The sequence below is a fragment of the Petromyzon marinus genome, chromosome 50 (genome assembly GCF_048934315.1).
Source record: "Petromyzon marinus isolate PM22_M1 ecotype Great Lakes invasive population chromosome 50, UKy_Petmar_22M1.pri1.0, whole genome shotgun sequence".
NCBI classification, from domain to species: Eukaryota; Metazoa; Chordata; class Hyperoartia; order Petromyzontiformes; family Petromyzontidae; genus Petromyzon; species Petromyzon marinus.
Genome location: NC_133716.1, coordinates 11,696,787 through 11,721,007, shown reverse-complemented (window position 1 = coordinate 11,721,007; position 24,221 = coordinate 11,696,787). Strand labels below are relative to the sequence as shown.

At 48.9% G+C, this 24,221-nt stretch overlaps 1 protein-coding gene across 1 annotated transcript; it reads left to right on the top strand.

Moving 5' to 3' along the window:
* The first annotated feature begins 373 nt into the window (after window positions 1-373).
* Window positions 374-22,252, top strand: DPP7 (dipeptidyl peptidase 7). The gene is made up of 13 exons (XM_032973027.2): window positions 374-527; window positions 3,204-3,418; window positions 6,011-6,150; window positions 7,580-7,743; window positions 9,301-9,436; window positions 11,655-11,736; window positions 12,645-12,811; window positions 13,744-13,804; window positions 14,824-14,942; window positions 15,458-15,614; window positions 17,146-17,210; window positions 20,361-20,428; window positions 21,564-22,252. The coding sequence occupies exons 2-13, from the start codon at window positions 3,205-3,207 to the stop codon at window positions 21,646-21,648; spliced, it is 1,458 nt and encodes a 485-aa protein (XP_032828918.2). The 5' UTR covers window positions 374-527; window position 3,204; the 3' UTR covers window positions 21,649-22,252.
* The last annotated feature ends 1,969 nt before the right edge of the window (window positions 22,253-24,221 follow it).

Sequence of the window (24,221 nt, the reverse complement as noted above, 5' to 3'; positions counted from 1 at the left end):
ACAAAAAGCAGTTGTTAAGGAATGAGTTTGTCAATCTAGATGATTATTTAAAAGTGCGTTAGCTCCAGTGGCTTCCTACTATCGGAAAGAGGAGCGTTCCAGACGGCCGCAGAAGCGCGTCTGTGAAGGACCCCCACCGTACACGACGGGGAGGGGTGGCCAAGCACCGCCACGCCCGGCCGTGAGCGGGAATCAAACTCGGGTGGCCGGGTTCGTAGCGCAGCGTAGCGCTAACCGCTGCACCACCGCTCCCCCGATAGCACTCGTCACAGTCACGTGACGACGGGTCAGCCGCCCACGCCTTGTGCCACGTGACTGGTCACCCCCCCCCCGCCGCGTGTCTCGTGATTGGTCACGTGCAGGGTCACGCGCGCGTCGGTATAAGAGGTCACGTGACGGCTCAGCTGATCGCTGTGCCCGAGGAGGAAGCAGCAGTGGCAGCGGGCGGCGTGAGGAGCTCAGAGACTCGCTTGAAAGCCATCGCTGTGGGCTAAAGGCGTTACTGTGGGCTAAAGGCGTTACTTTCAGTAAGTATTCACGATCGCTGGTCATTACTATCGCTGGCCTTTACTGTGGCTCGCGTCTTTACTGTGGCTCGCGTCTTTGCTATCGCTCGAGTCCACGATTCTTCACAACACTCGCGTGTTGTGTCCGTGCCCCTAACTCTTGTTGGACGATCCCCATCATCGTAACGTTTACATCCGCGCTCCTTGGTCGCGCCGCGTGCCTTGCTGCCTCGTTGTGCCAAGTGAGCTCGCGAAGAGTTGGCAGAAAGGTTGAATGGATGGGGTTGCCGACCTTTGTTGCGTGTGCGAGGAGCGGTGGCGCAGTGATTAGCGCACTGCGCTCAGCTCCGAGCGGCGAGCCCAGTTCGATTCCCCGCTCACGGCCAACACCGGTGACGATTAACTGAACCGGTTCTGGGCCTCAAACTATGTCAGCTCGGCCTTTACTTGAGTACCCAGTGCGGCGCGTACTTAACATCGCCACTGGGAAGACAAAGGCGGCCGGGCGTGGTGTCTGGACATCCACCCACCCCCTCGTGCGCCGTGCCGGCCTTCATACTGGCCGCTTCTCTCTAACAGCACTTGCCCCAAAAGTATCGTAAGGCTATACGGGGGATCTTTGCTGTGTGTTTTGTATATTTTGTTATTTGTATTTTTGCGTACCGGACTGTGTCTGTACATGGTGAGCCATGTGATGATCCATCTACAGATACAGCAACATTGCACCGTATTCGGAGCCTCCACATGTCACCCGCCAACCAATCTTACACGTAACTCGCTCCTCTGTAAGACATGGAGCCGTCGCTTTCACAGTACACCGTTCAGGGTCACTAGATCTCAGTGGGCTATCTATAAATTGATCACTTCATACGCGATTGCGATCATAACTATTTGAGCGTCAGGCCCATGATCTGTCCACTGCTGGATAAAGGCCTCCCCCGGGCGCCTTTGCCGTCCCTTGCCCGGTCCCACACACAACCGGTCTTCGCTCGCGCGCACGAGGTCATCTCACCGCTCCATCGGCCCTTCAAACGACTCACGACGTCTGATTCGCGTTCTCTATATCCACGTGATCGGCTTTCTGTCCCGTGTGCAAGTTGAACTTCTTTCGCACCGTACGTAGCCAACAGTGCCAAAGCGGTGGTGCGGGGGAATGACAGTAAACTAAACACAAAAAGCAGTTATGAAGACATGAGTTTTCAATCTCCATTTTAAAATTACACAGCTCCAGTGGCTTCCTAATATCGGAAGGAAGAGCGTTCCAGACGGCCGCAGAATTGCATCTGAAAGCGCCACGCGATGCAGTGAGACCGCCCAGGTCGATGATTAGCCAAAAGCCGCTGCTGCAGTGAGGATGACCACGGTAAAGTCACGTAGATGAAAAATAAAAATAATGAAAATAACTAAATTAAATCACGACGTTTTGGGCGCAACACAAGCGTCCATCATCAGGTGGGATGATCATCAGGTGGGATGATGGATGCTTGTGTTGCGCCCGAAACGTCGTGATTTAATTTAGTTATTTTCATTTTATTATTTTCATTATTTTTATTTTTCATCTACGTGACTTTACCGAAAGAACCAAAGAGTGTGGTCATCCTTGCAGTCACGAAAACTTCAAATCTTTGATGACCACAGTTCGCGTGATGATAGTCTTAAAATACCAATGCCTTAAAAGTGCATAGGGGCCGTTCATAAATGACGTCACGCGATTTTGGAGGATTTTTGACCCCCCCCTCGTCACACGGCGTCACAAAAAGTCAGACCCCCCCCCCTTAAATATGACGTCACAAAGCTCTGCCCCCCCCAAAAAAATATATTTCCATTTTGAAAATAAAACATGCTTCAAATGGCTTTCAACTATTGTCATTGTAGTGCGTATTTAATGTGGCGCTGCACTCTGATGTTGTAGGAGTGTTGTAATAAGAATTCTACATTTATTTAAGATTGCGCATTTTGATGTGACGTCACATTTCTCAACCCCCCCCCCCCCTCGTCACACATCGTCACAAATGTCTGACCCCCCCCCGCCAGGTGCGTGACGTCATTTATGGACGACGTCATTTATGGACGGCCCCATACGAGAGTGCATTCAAGATTTGGAGGCTGCACTTTATTAAATAATTACATTGAAATTGTTGTTTGGCATATTGGTTTGTTGCGTTTTCATTCTCACACCCTGAAAGTATATATGTAGCTGCCGAAACAAATGACCTTCGTGATAAACAACCATCGGGTGCGTGCAGTGTACAGTGGATTCGTTTGTCTTGAAACGATTGGTCATCGTGAAAAAAGTCAGACTCTTGGGAGGAGGGGTCCATGAGGATGAGTTAAAAAAAAACACTGCTTTAGACCCACGGGGCTTTTGCTTATCCACTGCTGGATGATGGCATCGCCAAACCTGTTCAGGCCACGGGGATATATTTTGTACCATACTGCACACCGGTTTGTGTGGGTTGGTGAAGGCGGCGAGCATAGATGTGGAAGCATGGAAATACAGTACAACGATTAATGTTGCTGTCAGCTGTGTGGCCTTGCAGCACCGCCGTAGCCTGTGCGCGTTGGTCACCCGTACGAATAATATCCACGCGCGGGCCCGGCTCTCCTCCCCGAGATCTAACAAGATGGGGGGGCAAGTTGTGGGCGATGTGGTCACAGGCTGAGCTCGTGAGTGTCGTTGTCGTCCGTTGTGTACAGGATGATGGCTGCCATGCTGACGACGACGACGACGATGATATTGCCGCTGCTGCTGTGCGCGCTCTCCGCGTGTGCTCTGCCGGCCGGAACCGCTGCCCTGCCCCTCCCTGGCTCCTCTGTTCAGCTGCAGGTGCGCTACTTCGACCAAATCCTCGACCACTTCAACTTCAACTCCCAAGGGGACAAGACCTACAAGCAACGCTACCTCGTGTCAGGTGAGCTGCTGCTCCTGTTGTTGCTCCTGCTGCTGCTCCTACTGCTGCTCCTGTTTCTGATGCTGCTACTCCTGCTGTTCCTCCTGCTGCTGCTGCTGCTTCCGTAGAAACGAGAATCTTGGTGCCGAGCACTGCTGTGCACCCCTTTTGGTAAATCCACTGCTGGACGAGGGCCTCCCCCCACGTCATGCGGGTTGTGCGGGTTTACTTGAACTTACTTCACCAGGCGGGCCAGTGCTGCCATAGGCTTGCTGCCATGACATAGCTCAATATTGTGACTTCCCCAACATCCACGCGATTTTCAATTAATTGTGAACGGTTCATGATTCGGCCCTCATCAATTCGAAATTTTCCTAATTTGTGCATGGTAGCATCTGTAGGAGATACTGGCTTCACATGAACCAATAACAGCACGGGCTGTAAATGTTCGATTCTTAAATAGCACAATGTGTTAACTGGCTGCGCCACTGCTCTACACACACATACACAAAGATTCCCCATATAACCTTAACAGACTGTTGTGGCAAGTGCTGTTAGCGAGCACCTATGAAGGCGGTGGATGGTAGGATGCCAGCTGTCCGTCTCCCCAGTGAAAATATTTACACATTGTACGAGGTACTCATTTGAGGCTGATATAACCTAGGAAAGGCCCAGGATGGGTTCAAATAATTGTTCGGGAATTTAACTCGAGTCGCCAGGTTCGTAGGGTAGCGAGCTAACCACTAAACTACCGCTTCTCACAGATACAGATGCATGGATGATTGAACTGGTGGAGACGAAGGGCGACGTTCCTTGTTTTAAAAACCATAGGGCGCTAACCACAGTGAAGTGCCAGTTCAGATCTTTGTGCACCAAAAGTCACCAATAAGTTTCAGGGAAAGATTTTATCCCAACCCCCCCCCACCTCTCATTTATGGTGTATCCACACAGCCACTCCAAAGGGTAGGATCACACCATCAGAAGGTGAGATGGGCCAAACCCTTCAGCATCACAGCACAAATGTGGAATGATCTCCTATGAATGTAAGATTGTACTAACCAGACATGGCAACGAGTTAGCAAAGCTTGGCATCGATAATTATAGGGTCGTGCCACCAACATAAAATTAGCTATGCGTGGGCAATTCCGAATGTGTCAAGGATGGGGGGGCATGCGTCCTTGATACACGATTGGTTATAAAAACACCGGGGGCACGTGTGTAGCGAAGCTGACGAGCGCAGCGTTAATATTTAGGACCGGCGACGAAGGCGATGATCTTCCTTGAAATGTTTCTTTTAAAGGTGGGCGTTGGTTGCGCACGTCTCTAGCAATTTGGAGGTGAGGCTGCTGGTTCTTGACCCACCCAGATCCCACCCCCACTGACCCCCCCACCACCCTGGATGCACATGACTACAAAGGCTAGGCGGGCAACAAAAATAAGTCACTTGATTGAATTTCGTAACACAAACTAACCATTAACTTCAAAGCAGCCGAAGGCCACTTTTATTAGTAAACCCGATGCTGAGTTTCCACAAGCATTAGAGATTATACCAAAGCTTTGGTTTGTTGTCCTTCCCTCCGCACCTCCGATGAGCACGCTTGGCTATGTTCTGTACGGAAGAAGTTTAACATACAAAGCTGTGCTGGACCACTTTGGGACAGGTCCAGTACGGGCCGGGTTTTATCTCAATACGTGGGTCCTAGGGATTGTCTGCCCAACCCACTCCCTCCCATTTCTACTTTATTCTAAATTAGAACCGTCACTCCTTCTACCGTTGTGATCTCTGCCATCAATACGGAGACGTGCACATGCACGTAAACGTTGCCTTCAAATCATTTGCAAGTCAATTACCAGCAAGTCCATCTCTAACCCTCCACCACTCGACAGTTCCAATCAAATACAGTTGTGTAAGCGGTTTGTCGACATTTTTCTCGCTCTTCAACATTCCTCCAGTTTTGCTGCTAAACCAAATCAATCAGAACATTTGCCCACTACGTGACAACTTGACTTGATTGGCTGTCAAATTTTGGAGGGTTTTATAAAAAAAAATTGACATACCTTCACAGACCATCTAACCCAAAAGAAACGACTTGTGCATCACAGCATTGATTGTGAAAGTCTACGTATAAAATGATGTCTCGGTTTGTTAATTAAGGCCCGTTCAGTCGATCGCGTTATATCCAATTCGCATCTGCGTGATAAAAAAATGTGTTCCCTGGAACTGCCTCACGCCAGCAAACTTCTGTCGACTGCCGCTGGCCCTGTGTCCAAACCCAGCCTCGTGACGTGTTCTGCTTTTCCATTGGGCGTCTCTTCCTCTCTTCAAACCCAATATGCCCGCCATGTCCTGTACAGCCTGTTGAGATGCGGTTTTCGTATTGATGCGAACTAAATCTAAGTTGTACATTATTTCAAATGTTTTTGTACTGCACTACATTGTTGCCTTCGAGGCACAAATCTTGCTTGAACAAGAGACCAAATCTCTGCAGCATGCGCACTACGACATCGATTCGTCGATTGAAAATGCCCCTTTTGTCTTTTGAGGTGCAATGCGAGATCTTTGATCTTTGTGCGTGCGTTTTTAGTTTTTTTTGTGTGTGTTTTGACTTTCAGACCAGTACTGGGAGAAGGGCGTCGGACCGATTTTCTTCTACACGGGCAATGAGGGAGACATTTGGGCGTTCGCCAATAACACGGGCTTCATGATCGAGCTGGCGCAGGAGTTTAAAGCCCTCATCGTGTTCGCGGAGCATGTACGTCTCGCCGTCTACGCCCGTGCTGTCCCTGTGGTGTCCGTGAAGTTTCTACCTGCTGTTGTGCTCGCTCGTGGCTAGCGGGTGGCGCTCGCGGGTGGCGCTCGTGGGTGGCGGGTGGCGCTCGCGGGTGGCGCTCGAGCCAGGTCACTCGACTTGCAGATCGGGTGTCTTTAGATTCATCGGCGATCCTCCGCCGTCGATGACTTGGGTAGCAGTGATGGTAGCGAAGGGGACAGGAGAGAGGCCAATCGAGTCTCTCCGCGAATGAGCAATGGGGGCCATCGCTCGTGTCTCTCGTTATGTCTTTATTGGATCGAGTCCTGCGTTGGTCAGAGTAGTAGACTCTCGAGATGGGAGGCCGAGAGTTACAAACCTCTGCTTCATTCATCATCATCCTCTTGGGTTGATGCGCGAGTTGTATTTTATTCAGAAAATAAAAACCGAGCGAGGAGATAACAGATGTATTGCGAACAAATAAGAAGGCGGATAGGATGTGTCTAGAAGGATGCAAGAATTATAAAAAGTAACGTAATGTCACTGATATTGGACAAACATCACAATGCTAAGACATTGCCTGCAAATTTCTCAATTGGGTTTCCGCATAGCAGCCGCACCCCCACTGCAGGGAAGTTGGCAATGACCCTCCTGAGGAGAGTCTTGAGACTCATTGTGGCTTTCCTGGGTTGGGTGACTGTCTCCAACGCTCCAGCATCACCCACAGAGCTGCACGGGAGCAGTGCAATGTCAGTGATGTGACTAGAGCCTCACAATAACATTAAAGTGTTGTTTTAGTTTCTCACTGACAAAGCTCGGAACTCTTGTCAGACAGCCGGGAAAACGCAGCCTCGGTGCGAGCCCATTGATGTTGATCTGCGTCTTTCACCAAGAACTAGACTATAAGCTAAACCATTTTTTATTTATTTTACCAGGTAAGACCCACTGAGCCTACATGGCTCTTTTTCAGAAGCGACCAGTCCACAAATGATGGCTCATTGAAGTGGCTCATCATTTGGAAATTTAACGCAGCGAAATAATCTAATCATATGGTGATTCTAAATTTGGAGGGAAAATCCGGAGGAGAAAATCTTCGTGACCATGGGGAAAACATGATAACTCCAAATATACAAGTGTCAGGGTTGGGGTTGAACCCACGATCTCCAGCATCCCAGGCGAGGGAGATGACATCTCACCACCGCGGTGCCCATTGCTGGTTCCCAGCGTGCACCAAGTGTCCTGAGAGATCTATGTCTTTGTGGTACGGCAATCACACTGCAGTGGCTTATCATGTGGCAATGTATAGCAGCCAAATACTCTAAAGTATGATGCACAATGTACGTATGCTTCTATCGCCACCGCACGTAGCCAACCTTGCTAATCGGAGGCGGGACAACTCTCATCTCGTCGCACTCTTTGCCTTTGACGGCAGCGGTACTATGGCGAGAGCCTCCCTTTCGGGAAGGATTCCTTCCGACTGGACACCATCGGCCTGCTGACCATCGAGCAGGCGCTGGCAGACTTCGCCGTGCTGCTCGACAGCATCAAGCAGAACTTCGGGGCCCAGAAGTCCAAGGTGGTGTCGTTTGGAGGAAGGTGAGAGCGGGGATGGGCGGCCGCGTGTGATCAAATCGACGGCCGTCGGTTACCCCTCGTTTGCCTGGCGCCCAAGTCAACACATGCCTCCTCATATTCTTAGCTCTTTCGGTAAAGTCACGTTGAAGGGAAACAATAAAATAATAAAATATATATAAAACAATAAAAATTCTCACGACGTTTCGACCATAACACAAACGTTTGCGTTATGGTCGAAACGTCGTGAGAATTTTTAATTTAAATTTTTTTATTGTTTTATATATATTATTATTTTATTGCTTCCCTTCAACGTGACTTTACGGAAAGAGCTAAGAATATGAATTACTGCAGTCACGAAAGCTTTAAATCAAAACATGCCTCCTCCTGACTTCCCAAGTCAACACACGCCTTCTCCTGAATTCCCAAGTCAACACACGCCTCCTCCTGAATTCCAAAGTCAACACACGCCTCCTCCTGAATTCCAAAGTCAACACACGCCTCCTCCTGAATTCCCAAGTCAACACATGCCTCCTCCTGAATTCCCAAGTCAACACATGCCTCCTGAATTCCCAAGTCACAACATGCCTCCTTCTGAATTCCCAAGTCAAAACATGCCTCCTCCTGAATTCCCAAGTCAAAACATGCCTCCTCCTGAATTCCCAAGTCAACACACGCCTCCTCCTGAATTCCCAAGTCAACACACGCCTCCTCCTGAATTCCAAAGTCAACACACTCGTAGGTCCGGTTTTCTCGAAGGGGGTTCGTGATGGCTTCATGAGAGGCTTGAGCCCGCAACGGTGGGTCTGAAATCAGAGTTTCGGCTGACAGTGATTAAACTGGGCTCTCAAGTGAGGTCTCGATCAGTGACTGTACAAACTCGAGCCACCGTACGTCGAGATTGAATTTGATTTTTGTTTACTCCATAGGAGAGAGTTAAAGTAATTTTTTTATGACTATTGAAACACAGTAATCTACAAGGTGTGGAGAAGATGGGGAGGAGTAATGTGTGGTGGAGTGGGACTGCGTGAGGTGTTTGTCGCCAATCAGAAACTGCACTTTACACACTGGGCCTGATAAGAATTGCATTTAAAAAATTATAATAACCGGTCAAATTGGCATATGAATAGATGCCTATTAGTAGCTATTAAATACCAAACAAACCCTTCTATCAATCAAAGTATTACTAAATGGCCATTCTTTATGTGCTATGAAGAAGGGCTAATGTCGCCTATTGTACATACAGTACTCTTCCATTTGAGGCCACTGTCATTTGACCGGTGTAAGTTTTGTTATTTATACTCCTCCACCGCTGCCAAAGAAGGTGTCACCAAAGAACTTGTCCATTTTAGAATTTGCTCCATAGGCCACCTCTGGTTGTAATTCCATTTCTGTCTGGCTATCGCAGCGTGCCCTGTGTCGCCCCTCCCACGTCACCTCTCCATGCGTCTCTGTGAGTGTGTGTGTGTGTCCGCCTGGCACAAGCATCGTGGTGACGTCACCGGCACTTAGTGGCGAATGGCGGTTGTTGTTGTCCGCGTGTGTGTGTCTGTGGCTCTGTGTCTTTTTTCTCATCTTCAGCTATGGAGGAATGCTGAGCGCCTACTTCCGCATGCACTACCCCCATCTGGTGGACGCTGCCCTGGCCGCCAGTGCCCCCATCCCCTTCGTGTCTGGACAGGGAGACCCCCTGCAATTCTTCCGGGATGTCACGGCTGTGAGATACGCATACCAAGATCCACCGTGTAGCCTTCACAGACTGTCGGGGCAAGTGCTGTTAGCGAGTATCACCTAATGAAGGCCGGCACGAGGGGGTGGTGTAGTCAAAACCACAGCCGGCCACCTTTGTCGCCCCAGTGGTGATGTTTACACACCATACAACATGCTCATTTGAGGCTGAGTCGACCTCGGGGAGGCCCAGGACCGGTTCAGATATTCGTCACTGGTGTCGGCCATCTGTGGGAATCGAACTCGGGCCGCCGCGTTCGTAGCGCAGCGTGCTCACCGCTACGCTACAGCTCCCTACCCTACGGCTGTGAGATGCACACACACGCACACAGTCCCTCGCACGGCTTCAAGTGTGCCGAGGTTACATATGCCGTGCCAAGTACACGGTTAAGGCTTGGCCATGGGGGGAGGCCATGGACAAGTTCGGACGCGATTCTCATTCCATGGGTAGTGCATCATCGTATGGCACCTCAGCTGTCATGGTGCCTGAGCTGTGATGGTGCCTGAGCTGTGACGGTGCCTGTATGGTGCCTGAGCTGTGACGGTGCCTGTATGGTGCCTGAGCTGTGATGGTGCCTGTATGGTGCCTGAGCTGTGATGGTGCCTGTATGGTGCCTGGGCTGTGATGGTGCCTGTATGGTGCCTGAGCTGTGATGGTGCCTGTATGGTGCCTGGGCTGTGATGGTGCCTGTATGGTGCCTGAGCTGTGATGGTGCCTGTATGGTGCCTGAGCTGTCATGGGGCCTGTATGGTGCCTGAGCTATGATGGTGCCTGTATGGTGCCTGAGCTGTGATGGTGCCTGTATGGTGCCTGAGCTGTGATGGTGCCTGTATGGTGCCTGGGCTGTCATGGTGCCTGTATGGTGCCTGGGCTGTCATGGTGCCTCTATGGTGCCTGAGCTGTCATGGTGCCTGTATGGTGCCTGGGCTGTCATGGTGCCTGTATGGTGCCTGGGCTGTGATGGTGCCTGTATGGTGCCTGAGCTGTCATGGTGCCTGGGCTGTCATGGTGCCTGTATGGTGCCTGGGCTGTCATGGTGCCTGTATGGTGCCTGAGCTGTGATAGTGCCCGTATGGTGCCTGAGCTGTGATGGTGCCCGTATGGTGCCTGAGCTGTGATGGTGCCTGTATGGTGCCTGAGCTGTGATGGTGCCCGTATGGTGCCTGAGCTGTGATGGTGCCTGTATGGTGCCTGCGCTGTGACGGTGCCTGTATGGTGCCCGAGCTGTGATGGTGCCTGTATGGTGCCTGAGCTGTGATGGTGCCTGTATGGTGCCTGAGCTGTGATGGTGCCTGTATGGTGCCTGAGCTGTGATGGTGCCTGTATGGTGCCTGAGCTGTGATGGTGCCTGTATGGTGCCTGAGCTGTGATGGTGCCTGTATGGTGCCTGTATGGTGCCTGGGCTGTCATGGTGCCTGTATGGTGCCTGGGCTGTCATGGTGCCTGTATGGTGCCTGGGCTGTCATGGTGCCTGAGCTGTGATGGTGCCTGTATGGTGCCTGAGCTGTGATGGTGCCTGTATGGTGCCTGAGCTGTGATGGTGCCTGTATGGTGCCTGAGCTGTGATGGTGCCCGTATGGCGCCCGGGCTGTGAGCCCCCCAGGCCAACCAGCCGCAGGAACAAGAGCAGAAAAATCTACGTGACCACGGGGAGAACATGCAAACTCCAAATATGCTGGTGTCTGGGTGGGGATTGAAGCCACGAGCTCCTGGATACAAGGCGAAGGAGACAACATCTCGCCACCGTAGTGCCCATTGCTAGCTCCCAGCATGCACCACGTGTACTGAGAGAGCGGTGTTTTCATGGTATGGCTTTCACACTAGATTAGAAGCGTTCGTGAAGGCACACTGCCTGTGTGTGTGTGTCTCTCTGTCTCTGTGAGTCTCTCTCTTCTTGTGTGTCTGTCTGTCTGTGTGTCTCCGTGTCCATGTTTTATCTCTCAAATTTAGCGATCTTTGGAAGAACATAATCAACCAGGTGGGGTGTTAACTGTTGTGTTAGCCAACTCTCTGTGTCGTATTGTATTATATTTCCAAGTTTACTATATTTGTTTTCTCATTCATTTGTACCTGATGATGGTTGCTTGTGTTGCAATCGAAACGTCGTATTCTATTATTATTTAATTTAATGGCTTTCACACTGAAGTGATGTCACTGGTTGGCTTTGTGCGATTTAATTTTGATATTTTTTTTATTCTTCTTGTAGGACTTTGAGAAGTACAATCCTAAGTGCCCGGACATAGTGAGGGCTGGTTTCATTGAACTCAAGAAACTTGCCGACAAACAAGGTAAGTCTGATAGGTGCCACAGACATTGCTTTCTCGCTCATGAAATGCGTCTGGAATTCTATAAAGTACTATATTTTTTTACCAGGTAAGGCCCACTGAGCTATATAGCTTTTTTTCATAAGCGACCTGGCCACAAATTATAGCTCAACAAAGTGGCTTATCACATGAAAATTTATAGCAGCCAAATACTCTAAAACGCAATTTTCTAGATGTGGAGGGAAAAACCGGAGGACCCGGAGCAAAAGCCACACGACAACGGGGACAGGGAACATGCAAAGTCAAAATATACAGCAGTCATCAGGGTTGGGATCGAACTGGCGACCTCCTGTATACCAGGCGAGGTAGTTAACATCTCGCTACCATGGCAAGATGTTAAAAACCTCTATTGACTCGCTGTACTTCGGGGATTCTTATCGTATCTTCTAAATCTGACTGGTGGCGTCCAAACAAAATCAGATCAACCTCACCGTTCCTCTTCAATCTACGTCGCTCTCCCACGGTAAACCCTGAGCAAAGCTTGTTGGCCAAAAGCTTGAGATTTCTTCTGAATGGGAGTGGAAAAAAACTGGTTTGATTCAACTTCATTTTAAAAGTTAAATGGCGAGGTGATATCTGAACCCTGTCGTGGGGTATGCGGTCCCCCCTTCAACCCACACTGACCGGTGTGATGAAGTATGGTCAAATAACCCCCATGCCCCGCACAGCACAGGGATTCGCTCGTCCAGCTGTGGATTGCCAAGAGCTGTGCGTGTGTACACACAGAGAAAGGTGGCCATGCGTGGCATTGGACGCCCACCTCCTCGTGGGCAGTACTGCACTTCATTAGGCACTTCTAATCTCGAATATCACTTGAGCCAGCGGTCTGTTGAAGTCTACACTGGTGATCTTTGTGTGCGCTTTGTGTTCAGAGTGGGCTCAGATAGCGCAGCGGATGCGCCTGTGCCAGGCTCCCAGCTCTGCTGCGGACGTGCGGCACATGTACGGCTGGGCGCGGAATACCTTCACCTACCTGGCCATGCTGGACTACCCCTACGCAGCCTCCTTCATGGGCTCGCTGCCCGCTAACCCGGTCAACGTGGGTGTCACGCCGCCCGCACGCGATTAAGCACGGAGCACTGCCACTAACACGGCACACGCACGGTATTAGGTGGGGTGCCACGGTGGCAAGTTGTTAACTACCTTGCCTGGTATACAGGAGATCGTGGGTTCGATCCCGACCCTGACACTGGTTTGCATGTCACTCTTCCCGTGGTCATTTGGATTTTTCTCTGGGTATGGTTTTTCTCTCCACATTTATAATCAATATCATGTATTTAGAGTATTTGCTTGCTATAAATTTCCACGTGATGATAAGCCACTTCCTTGAGCTATCATTTGTGGCCAGGTCGCTTCTGAAAAAGAGCTGTATAGCTCAGTGGGCCTTACCTGGTAAAATAAAAATCTTAGCATACACAGAATGCGAGCACTGCGACAGGAACATAGGATCACGTGTGATTAAGTGTTTGCATGCGCCACCAAGTTTGGTGCGATGCGCTCCTAGAGTGCTGCGTATTAAGCCAGCAGATAAAATGTGCAACCGTTATGGTTGGGACTTGAACTGTGGTGGGTATCCTATGTAGGGAAGACTGAGCACTGCCATTAGTTGTGCAACTGCAGTGGTGGCTCCCAGCATGCACCACTCATAATGGTGCAGCCGCAATATGGCTCCCACCATGCACAGTGGCTCCCAGCATGCACCACTCATCGTGGTGCAGCTGCAATTGTGGCTCCAAGCATGCACCACATGGCAGTGTGGTTATCAGATGTTACAGCAGATACCACTGGTGCCACTAGAGGGCACTGGCGGTTTGCATGAACATTGAGGACTTTCAATATTATTTTTTCTTTCAGTGTAAGAAGCTGCTAACCCGTTTCCAACAGCCCAGCATGCATGGAGTCTGTGGTTCTACAAACTGAGAGCCAAGTGGGTTTTTGTGTTGCGCGTTCCGTTCGTGTGCTTCTGCATAGGTGGCCTGTGACCTGCTGCTCAACAGCAAAGATCCTCTGGATGGTCTGATGCAAGCTGTCGGTAAGCTCGAACTAAACCCTCCAGTGTCTTCCTGCTCAAAGTCTGTACGTATATAGGTTTAACTTCTTTTGCACTGTACATAGCCAACCGTGCTAAATGGAGGTGCGGGCGAAAAATAAACTAAACACAAACTAGTTTTAAGCAAATTCGTTTTAAATCTCGATGATTTAAAAGTGCATAGCTCCAGTGGCTTCCTAATCTCGAAAGGAAGAGTATTCAAGACGGCCGCGGAAGCGCATCTGCAAGGGCGACTATGTACGTGTAGTACGTTCCGGCCTTCATAGGTTCTACTTGTTAAACAACACGTGCCCTAACGGGCTATACGGGCGGACCTTTGTCTTCGTATGTATGTTGAACTTCTTTCGCACCGTACATAGCCAACCCTGCTAATCGGAGGTACAGGAGCTGTTGATAACATAGCCAATATGAAGTGCTGTGATACTGATTGGGTTCAATTCCTGGTAGTGGATCTTTTTTATCTCACTTTGTAAGATAAAAATTGTTATTTTGTATATATTTTTAGAGTTTTTTTTATATATTTCCTATACTTTGCAATCCTCTCATGTTTTTATTTTGTTGTGACCTTTCTGACCTGCCCCAACTGGACATCTGTGAAAAAGAGCTTTTATTAGCTCATTGGATTCCTCGAGTAAAAATAAATATTCGAATTCTGCTCCTGGATCAACCTGAGTTGGACTTTGAGGGAGACTCATTCTTTAAATGGGTGTCTGGTGCGTGGTGTAAATGTCAAAACCTCAACACTGGGGTGACAAAGGCAAAGCAGCTGTGGTGCTAATCACACCACCTCCTCATGTGCCGGCCTTCATTGGGTGCTCACTTAACTGCATTTGCCCCAACAACATGTATTTGCAATGGGGGGGGTGGGAGGAGTCTTTGTCTGTGTGTCTGTCTATTGTATGGGTGTGCGTGTGTCTGTGTACATGTGTGCACACACATGCTCCGTGGTGAAGTTAACCTCCGGCAATTAATAGCAAACGGCGAATGTTTTCCGTGTCCAGCTCTCTTCTACAACACTAGTGGAACGGCCAAGTGTCTCGATCCAGCAGCGGAGTTCATCGAGTGCGCAGACCCCACTGGGTGTGGATTAGGCCCCGACAGCCTGGCCTGGGACTACCAGGTGATGTCCCATCACCACCAGCACAGTGACCATTACATCACCACCCTGAACCACCATCACTATCACTGCCATCCCTGCAATAACCATCATTATTACGGTCATGATCACCATTGTGATTACCTGCACATCGATGTCACTCCGCCTCCCTCCTGATCGCACGGCGCGCGGTAGCAGAGCCCTTGACATGGTGGTCACGACTCCACAGGAAACCGGAGAATTTCACAGTTGTTTTGCTCCAATATCGGTGTGCTCCATTGCTGTATTTTTTTGCTTGTCATTTTGGAGACCCGTCTCACTCTTGCGAAATGAGGCTGTCCGCGTGTCCCGAGTACTCGCTTGGTTACACGAACTATACTCGACGACAAATTCCACTGGGGCCATGCCTACTGCTGCTTGTCACCACTTTTTCCGCCACCATTGCCGCTGCCTGCACCGTTACTGCTGCCCGCTGCCTCCGTGGGCCGTCCCTTCCGCTAACGCTGCACCCGCGCCTGCGCCCGCGAGAGCGTGTGCAGGCGTGCACGGAGATCAACCTGCTGTGCTCCACCAACAACGTGAGCGACATGTTCCCCGCCCTGCCCTACACGGCAGCCGCGCGGCGCGAATACTGCGCCAAGCGCTGGGGCGTGGTGCCACGCGAGACCTGGCTCGCCACGCAGTACTGGGGCAAGGGTGAGCAACACCCACACAGCTTGGACCCCCGGGGGTGGCACAGGCTGGCCGGATAGATCAGGCTAGCTGAGGGGAGGGAGTGGTGGCGCAGGGTGGCGCAGGGTGGCGTAGGGTAGCAGTGCCGGTGCAAGGTGGCACAGGGACTAATCCTCATTTCGGGGAACTACTTTGGCATAGCTGAGATATCTGACCTGCCCATACTCATCGGACTCCTCCAGTCTAAATAAAGATTCTGATCCTGGGTTTAGATTACAGATTTGAGCTGCTTTTCTATTTAAACCCAGATTCTCAATTGCAGAGTTGATGACCTCAGCCTTGTTTCCAATTAACTGCTCAAACATTTTAAACGGCTCGTGTGAATTTGGGAGGCTCAGAATGTGGACGTCAAAGAAACTTTGCTTGGATCTGCTGGCTGTTGGTGCCACCCTGGAAGCAGCAGCCAGGATTTGATTTCCCCCTCTACATTACTTTAGATTGATAGTTTTAATAAAGGAGATAAAATAATACCCACTTGTTTAGCGTTCCATAGCCTGTAATTTGGTTTTATTTACAGAAAAACAAAAGTAAATCCTTGGGTTCTCGCTGGCAGTCTCTCTGAGCATGGCGTTACCCACAAGGCCCTATTTGAGTGAAACACATTCAGCTCTTCTAGATTTGAAGCTTTCGTGACTGCAAGGATCCATACTCTTTGGTTCTATTCGGTAAAGTCACGTAGGTAAAAAATAAAACAACAAAAATTACGACGTTTCGGCCACAACACAAGTGGCCTTCATCAGGTGAAGGGACCGGACTGTCCAGAGGACGGCGTTGGAGTGAAGACAGCCAAGCCCAGGTCGCGTCCTTTAAGCTGATTGGGAGGAAACAAAAAACGCCTTGACAAAGGAATTAGCATAACAATGATGTACTGGACCGGCACGGGGGGAGGGGAGTTTACATAATGTTGGTGTGAAGGGAAATAAGCTGCTGTGAAAGTTTGGGATACCACTACTTGAATAAATATACATTCAGCTCTCCCATGCTTCCAGCCACCCATAATTTCCGTAGCATTTTGGCCGATTTAGATTACTTAAGTGGGGACATTAGTTAAAAAAACAATTGCTTTGTAAATGTTGTGGCTTTGCTCTCCAACACACCGGTGTGCTGTACTAGTAACGAATTGGCATGTTCTGTTTACGTGACAAACCTTACTAATTGGCTGTGTCCGGGTGGTGGCGGGTTTAAATACAGACTTATATATGTACGTGTTATAACCCAAAAAACCTGTAAAATTTGAGGATAAAGTTGCGTTGTTATTTGGGACTTACCTTTAAGAAAACTGGCCCAATTGACTAAAAGGGTTCCAAGTTGCGGAGACAAACCATAAAAAATATATGATTTGTGAATCTGAAAAACGCATTTGCCCACAACCAGTATCTGTAGACCTCCTTACTGCCAATTGAATACCTCTAACAAAAACCGCATTGGTGGAAAGAGTTGCATCATCGATGCAAATGTAATGAGTTTCTTGACCGGTATCCCGTCCATCTCCTAGACGTGAACTCCTCAAGCAACATCATCTTCTCCAATGGAAACTTGGATCCGTGGGGAAACGGAGGGGTGAGTTGAATGAACGAATCGGTCGCTTGACAACTGGGTCCCAGGTTCAATAAACAAACCACACACACGCACGTTCTCTTGAGCAGATGGGCCAAGTATGGGTCGGCCGAGGGCACTCGTAGATTGGCCATGTTGGAGAGAGATTTCGGTGATGTTCCGGTGGCTGAGTGAGCTCATGCCTTGTTCGGAGCCGCCAATGTCCTGTGTTTCAGTCTGCGTGTCAGCCGTCCGTGCCTAAACCAGGGTCTCAAGTGTGGTGTGTTTGTGGTACCAGCGTGAATGACGCTGTGTAAAATTAAAGTCATACTATTTTTTTAAATAAATTATTTTCAAGCTATTGTGTAAACATTTTGTTTGCCACACTTGAGGGATGCCAACACGAGAGTTTTGGTTGACGTTTGCACCGAGGTCACTGGCAGATCACACGGAATGGCCGTGGCTCTTGAGCAACCACAACTCGTGACGCACAGATAGGTGCATCACCCGAACTCTCAACTAACACACAGGGGTCTCAATTATTCCAGCAAATCTCCATGGACACAAGGGGTCTTGATTAGTATGAGGCTGACCATATTTACACCTCAAGTGTTCATGATTGTAATGGTTTTTTTGCCGCTAAAATGAACATTGGTCAGTGCTCGTCAAATATTGCAAGTCCTCATCTTAGAGTGGTTCAGGATTCTGTCCATCCTGGAAGCGATGAGTCAATCCCAGACCGGTACCGAGCACGTGACCGTGGTTGGGAGTCGTACCTAGTCCGCATTTATGACTGGCTGACACCAGATGTGGCTGCAGTTCAGGGCGCTTTTCTCTCAGTCAGAAGGTTGAGAGTTTAAATCCTGGTCGGCGAGTGGTTCAGCCCATGGTCTTGCTTCCACAATGCAGGGACCTTTGCTTTTTTATCTTTTCCCATCACATTCACCTCTACATCTCGGAACGTGCAAGCAGCTCAGCGTTAATTTTATTTAGAGAGGCATAGTAGCGCCGTTGTTTTAAACGACATTGCTCTCACCGCAGAGAACCGTAGCGACAGGACCGCACTCTACAGTAGCCGGTGCCAAACTGTGCCACACGCCCTCCCGCATGGCCTTGTGGGAGCCTCGGTACCGATAAAGTTATTTGTAGTTTTTTTCTTCCAGTTTCATTTTGATGATATACAATATAGATTTGAAGTTTTCGTGACTGCAGGGATCCATACTCTTTGGTTCTTTCGGTAAGTCACGTAAGTAGAAATAAAATTAAATCACGACGTTTCGGGCGCAATCACGACGTTTCGGGGTTCCACCTGATGACGGACGCTTGTATTGCGCCCGAAACGTGTTTTAATTTAATTTTATACCTACGTGACTTTAGCGAAAGAACCAGAGTATTGATGATGTACAGTGAGGGAAAAAAGTATTTGATCCCCTGCTGATTTTGTACGTTTGTCCACTGACAAAGAAATGATCAGTCGATAATTTTAATGGTAGGTTTATTTGAACAGTGAGAGACAGAATAACAACAAAAAAATCCAAAAAACGCATGGCAAAAATGTTATAAATTGATTTGCATTTTAATGAGGTAAATAAGTATTTGACCCCCTCTCAATCAGAAAGATTTCTGGCTCCCAGGTGTCTTTTATAGAGGTAACAAGCTGAAATTAGGAGCACACTCTTATAGGGAGTGCTCCTAATCTCAGTTTGTTACCTGTATAAAAGGCACCTGTCCACAGAAGCAATCAATCAATCAGATTCCAAACTCTCCACAATGGCCAAGACCAAAGAGCTCTCCAAGGATGTCAGGGACAAGATTGTAGACCTACACAAGGCTGGAATGGGCTACAAGACCATTGCCAAGCAGCTTGGTGAGAAGGTGACAACAGTTGGTGCGATTATTCGCAAATGGAAGAAACACAAAAGAACTGTCAATCTCCCTCGGCCTGGGGCTCCATGCAAGATCTCACCTCGTGGAGTTGCAATGATCATCAGAACGGTGAGGAATCAGCCCAGAACTACACGGGAGGATCTTGCCAATTATCTCAAGGCAGCTGGGACCATGGTCACCAAGAAAACAATTTGTAACACACTACACCGTGAAGGACTGAAATCCTGCAGCGCCCGCAAGGCCCCCCTGCTCAAGAAAGCACATATACATGCCCGTCTGAAGTTTCCCAATGAACATGGGAATGATTCAGAGGACAACTGGGTGAAAGTGTTGTGGTCAGATGAGACCAAAATGGAGCTCTTTGGCATCAACTCAACTCGCCGTGTTTGGAGGAGGAGGAATGCTGCCTATGACCCCAAGAACACCATCCCCACCGTCAAACATGGAGGTGGAAACATTATGCTTTGGGGGTGTTTTTTCTGCTAAGGGGACAGGACAGCTTCACCGCATCAAAGGGACGATGGACGGGGCCATGTACCGTCAAATCCTGGGTGAGAACCTCCTTCCCTCAGCCAGGGCATTGAAAATGGGTCGTGGATGTGTATTCCCGCATGACAATGACCCAAAACACACGGCCAAGGCAACAAAGGAGTGGCTCAAGAAGAAGCACATGAAGGTCCTGGAGTGGCCTAGCCAGTCTCCAGACCTTAATCCCATAGAAAATCTGTGGAGGGAGCTGAAGGTTCGAGTTGCCAAACGTCAGCCTCGAAACCTTAATGACTTGGAGAAGATCTGCAAAGAGGAGTGGGACAAAGTCCCTCCTGAGATGTGTGCAAACCTGGTGACCAACTACAAGAAACGTCTGACCTCTGTGATTGCCAACAAGGGTTTTGCCACCAAGTACAAAGTCATGTTTTGCAGAGGGGTCAAATACTTATTTACCTCATTAAAATGCAAATCAATTGATAACATTTTGGACATGCGTTTTTCTGGATTTTGTTGTTGTTATTCTGTCTCTCACTGTTCAAATAAACCTACCATTAAAATTATAGACTGATCATTTCTTTGTCAGTGGGCAAACGTACAAAATCAGCAGGGGATCAAATACTTTTTTCCCTCACTTGTACGTGTACGTCATCTGAACGGGAAAGGGTTAAGAAGTCAACGGTGGTCATATCCAGACTGGTCTTGGACATCAGAATGTGGAATTTCCCCGCTGGCTTGCTCATGGCCACCGTGGGAGACGAGCGTTGATCCTCGCCCTGTCCGGGGTTTGTGTCCGAGCAGTTCCAGCACGACGTGGGCGGTAACGTCGCTGTGAAGGTCATAGGAGGCGCCCACCACCTGGACCTAAGGTGAGCCCACATCGTACTGGTGGTGGTGACGGCGAGGGTGGTGTTGTGCTTGGTGGCGGCGATGGTGGTTGTTGCACATATGCAGAACTTCTGTTTGCAGCGTATGTTGCCAACTTCCGAATATCGGAAGGAGGAGTGTTCCAGACGGCCGCAGAAGCGCATGTGAAAGTTCTACATGGCAGCGATGGTGCCGTTGACGGCGACCCCTCATTTGTAAATAATGCCGAGGATTGAGAATTTACAAGATGCCCACGAGCTGGGTTTTGGAGGTGATGCCATTTGTAGGTGGCAGTACAGCAAGTAGACTGTGGTACGTGGATCAGAATTTGGCATTGTGTTATTTTCCAGCATTCCTGTAAACCTCCCACACACATACTCAAACATGGAATTTGCCAAAACATCCCAATGCAGGAGCCTTCTGAAAATGGATCCACGCCTCCGTGCGGCTTCCCCTGGATAAATCTCCTTCATGTATAAGTGAGCTGTGGCCGTATTTTGCTTGGTCCGAACCAACTTGGTATTTCCACATTTTTATGGGTCGGGTTAGTCTCTACACATCTCGCTGCTCAAGAGGCGCCACGGTGGCTAGGAGATGTCATCTCCCTCGCCTGGTATGCAGGAGGTCGTGGGTTCGATCCCGACCCTGACGCCTGCTGCTGCTGCTGTAGATTTGGAGTTTGCGTGTTCTCCCTGTGGTCGTGTGGATTTTTTTTTCCTCCAGGTCCTCCGGTTTTTCTCCTCCACATTTAAAATCAATGTGCGTTTGGAGTATTTAGATTATTTGGCTGCTATAAATTTACACGCCACTTCGTTGAGCTATCATTTGTGGGGAAGTCACTTCTGAAAAAGTATATCAAAGCTCTGGGCTTTTACCTGCTAAAATAAAACCTAGACATTTTTAGTGATTTTTTTTCCTTTTCCTGAAACGTTGCACTCCAGGCTTGTTTTAGTAATGTTTGTTGTTACTTTCTGACCCACTCCTACTGGACATCTTTGAAAAAGAGCCGCATAGCTCATCGGATTCCTCCAGTGTCAATAAAATATTCTGATTCTGCTGCTCGTGTGTTTTCATCCCAGAGCTTCCGTCTTGGGCCATTTGCAGGAGGGAAGAGTGATTTCTCATTTTGTGTTTCAGGTACTCGAACCCAGCTGACCCGGAGTCTGTTGTCACTGCCCGCAAGCTGGAGTCCGCTCTGCTGCACACCTGGCTAGCTGTTTAAACCGCGAGAGTCGCTGCCACAGACACACACGCTCGTGCTCAGCCTGCCAGCCACGAGGCAATATTCCACGGGTCTCCTTGCTCGGACAGTTTATCAACAGGTTGGCCAAATTACAAGTTTACACAGTGGCACTGCTCGCTTCATTATCCACCCTGCCGGGATAATAATTAGCATGATTCCCTCCACAACTGGGTATCTGAACCCCGTGGCCTTTTCCGACTGAGAATCCAAGTGCTGTGGTAGCCACAATCGAACCAGTGTCCGCAAATAATCTTTCCCCCACACCTCCGATTAGCACGGCTGGCTATTCGAAAGAAGTTCAACACACGCACACAGGAGAGTCTCAATCTGTGGAGCACCTCCGTTTTACATTATTCACGATTCCCCACAGATAAGTGGGGTCAATTTACCACTAGGCTCGGTGTAGCTTAATGTCGTCTTCCTATTTGCCTGCACAAATCGTGGACGAGCGGCTTGAAGATCCACAGCCAAACATGGGAAGAGTCACGGATTGGCCACATCCGGAAGTTCTCGGGGAGCTGCAGGCGAGAGGAGTTTCCCTGTTGGTTCACAGGCACATAAAAAATAAACTTGACAGCAAACATCCAGGATGCCGAGTTGTTATCAAGTGTCACTGGAATAAGCAGATATGGTCTGGTGGATTCCCATATTCACCACCAGGTAACAAATCCCAGGTCCGTGGTCAGTCCTTTCACCCCACCACCACTCTCCGTGGTTGATCAAATAATAGCCACTTGTGAACAAGTTCTGTGGAGAGACCGGTGCCCTTAATGGGAATGTGGAACCGCCATCGGTAGTACAGGGTCACCAGAGATGAGCATCACCAATTGGATCCGCGTATCAAATCCTGCTCGATGCATCAGCCTCAATGGGCATGGCATTAATTCCACCTGGAGTCTTAAAAGGGCTGAATTGAAGAAATTAACTTGGATTTATTAACATTTGTATCAAAAGTATTCATTATTTTTGATTATTACAAACACAATAGGGAAAAGATCGTGTTAGATATGCCACTATTTTATTCAGCTTGGGGTGGTACAGTGGCTTGGAGCACTCCACTCCCAACCTGAAGGTGTTTAACTTTCAACTACCAGCTGCTGATTGTTTGAATAGAGGAGTTAATCTACAAATCATCCATGTGGGATACTAACAGTGGCCGTTCTATGGGAACTGCCACCAAAGGAAGGTTGGAATTTCCGCCACTGGCTCTGGGGATACTTCATTTTAGTAGCAGGAAGCTTCGATTTTGAAAAAAAAAAGAATTAAATACCGTAGTCCATAACATTTGCCCAAAATTGTATAAGATGTAATTTGGTTCACGATACAAGCATTTAAACTTGTGCTGACGATGCAGTTACGTACACGGAATGCACATTTTTACACATTTGTAATTCGTGAAGGAGTAAAATTTTAGTTGCATGTAACCAACGAGACGGACAATACAACAGCAGGAATAAGAACAAATCCCCGAAGTCAAATTGTGCCATGGAATCGTGGCGATTGAATCTGTTCTGTGCCCAAACCAAATAGACGTTTGTCCACTTGCTGAAATGAAAACAATTATTTGAATTGGGGAGGCACTTGACAAAAAACTAAAAATTTAAGTAAACGATGTATTTTTTTAAAAAGTGGTATCCACACAGCTGCTGAAGTCGCTTTGGCGGTCGAGGGTCTTCGTAGTGGCAAAGCTGCTGGGATGGACGAGATTTGCCCAGAGTTGAAAGCGCTGGACGGTGTAGGAGTGTCGTGGTAAACACGCCTCTTCACTGTTGCATGGAAGGCGGGTACGTACATCTGGATTGGCAAACTGGAGTCGTGATTCCCATATTTTATTAAAAGAGGACCAGAGGGTGTGTTCCAACTACAGAGGAATCGCACTCATCAGCATCCCAGGTAAAACTTATGCCAGAGTGCTGGACAGGAGGCTCCACCCAGTAATTGAGCCTCAGGTTCAGGAGGAACAATGTGGATTTTGTCGTTTTCATGGAGCAATGGATTTCTCAGATATTTGAAGGGTCATGGGAGTACGCTTCTCCAGTCTACCTCTTGTAGACTTGGATAGGTCATGTGACCGTGTTCCCTGCAATGTCTTGTGGGAGGTGCTGTGGGAGTATGATGTATCATTGCTGCTTTTGCACTATCCAGTCCCTCTATTCCCGGAGTGAAAGCTGTGTCCATATTCTTGGTGTTAAATGAAAGTCGTTCACTGTGGGTGTTGGACTCCGCCAAAGGTTCGTCTTTTTTGAGATTTTCATGGACAGAATATCAAGGTGCAGCCGAGGTATGGAGAGTATCCAGTATGGAGGCATGGAGGTGACATCTCTGATTTTGGCAGATGATGTCCTCTTGGCCTCGTCAGTCTGTGACCTCCAGCGTGCACTTGAACGGTTTGATGCCGAGTGTGAAGCGGCAGGGATGAGGATCAGCACCCCCAAATTTGCGTCATGGTTCACTCCCCGGGAGGTGGGGAATTGTTCTCTCCAGGTGAGGGGGGAACAGCTGCCCTTAGTGGAGGAGTTTAAGTACCTCGGGGTCTCTTTCGCGAGTGATGG